This window comes from Bison bison, unplaced genomic scaffold, assembly GCF_000754665.1.
Source record: "Bison bison bison isolate TAMUID 2011002044 unplaced genomic scaffold, Bison_UMD1.0 scf7180017864037, whole genome shotgun sequence".
Taxonomy (NCBI): Eukaryota; Metazoa; Chordata; class Mammalia; order Artiodactyla; family Bovidae; genus Bison; species Bison bison.
In genome coordinates, this window is record NW_011494609.1 from 7,299,664 (window position 1) to 7,300,285 (window position 622).

The 622-nt window shown below is 71.1% G+C and overlaps 1 protein-coding gene across 1 annotated transcript in view; it reads right to left on the bottom strand.

The window, feature by feature from the left end:
• The window catches only part of TRAPPC10 (trafficking protein particle complex 10), a 75,852-nt gene extending 75,258 nt beyond the window's left edge, over positions 1 to 594 (bottom strand). Inside the window, exon 1 of the mRNA XM_010834899.1 lies at positions 557 to 594. Within this exon, the coding sequence (XP_010833201.1) occupies positions 557 to 581 (25 nt within the window). The 5' untranslated portion in view covers positions 582 to 594. The remainder of the gene's footprint in view (positions 1 to 556) is intronic.
• Positions 595 to 622: the final 28 nt, after the last annotated feature.

A 622-nucleotide genomic window follows, 5' to 3' on the forward strand; every position in this document is an offset into this window, starting at 1 on the left:
GTCCCAGCCAGGCCGGCTGTGCACGGCTCTGCCGGGCGTCCTGCGTCTCAGACCCACCACTTAACACGTTCCTGAAGTGCACACCCCGTCTCCTAACACCACAGCCGCACGCAAACTTCGTCCACGCTTGCGACCGAGCGCCGGGAGACCCGCTGCGGGGTCGGAAGGAACAGTGTGCCCGGAGGAGACAGTCTCCACCGCGAAGGACGGGCCGCGAGTGGCAAGCTGCCGACCCTGTGGCCGGACGGGGCTCACGGCGGGGGCCCCTCGGGGCGCACTTCGGTCAGGGCCGCCCCGCGTCCCCGGCGCTATCAACTGCAGCCGAACAACCTGGAGGGCGTCCCCAGGGAGGTCAGAGGTCGCCTCCAGGAGAACTAGGAGATCGGCCCCGGGGAGGTCGGAGGTCGCCCGCGGGGTCAGAGCCCAGCCGCAGCCGCCGCCCCGGCCACACCTCCATTCCAGGAAGTGGCCGGGCCAGAGCGCGGGGGCCCAGGAGCCGGCGACCTGGGCCGCGCTACTCGCGGCCGCCTCCCCTCCCTCGCCGCCGGGCACTCACAGGTGACGATGGGCTTGTTCTCCATGGTGTATATCACCGGCGGCGAGGGAGGGGAGATCAGAAGAG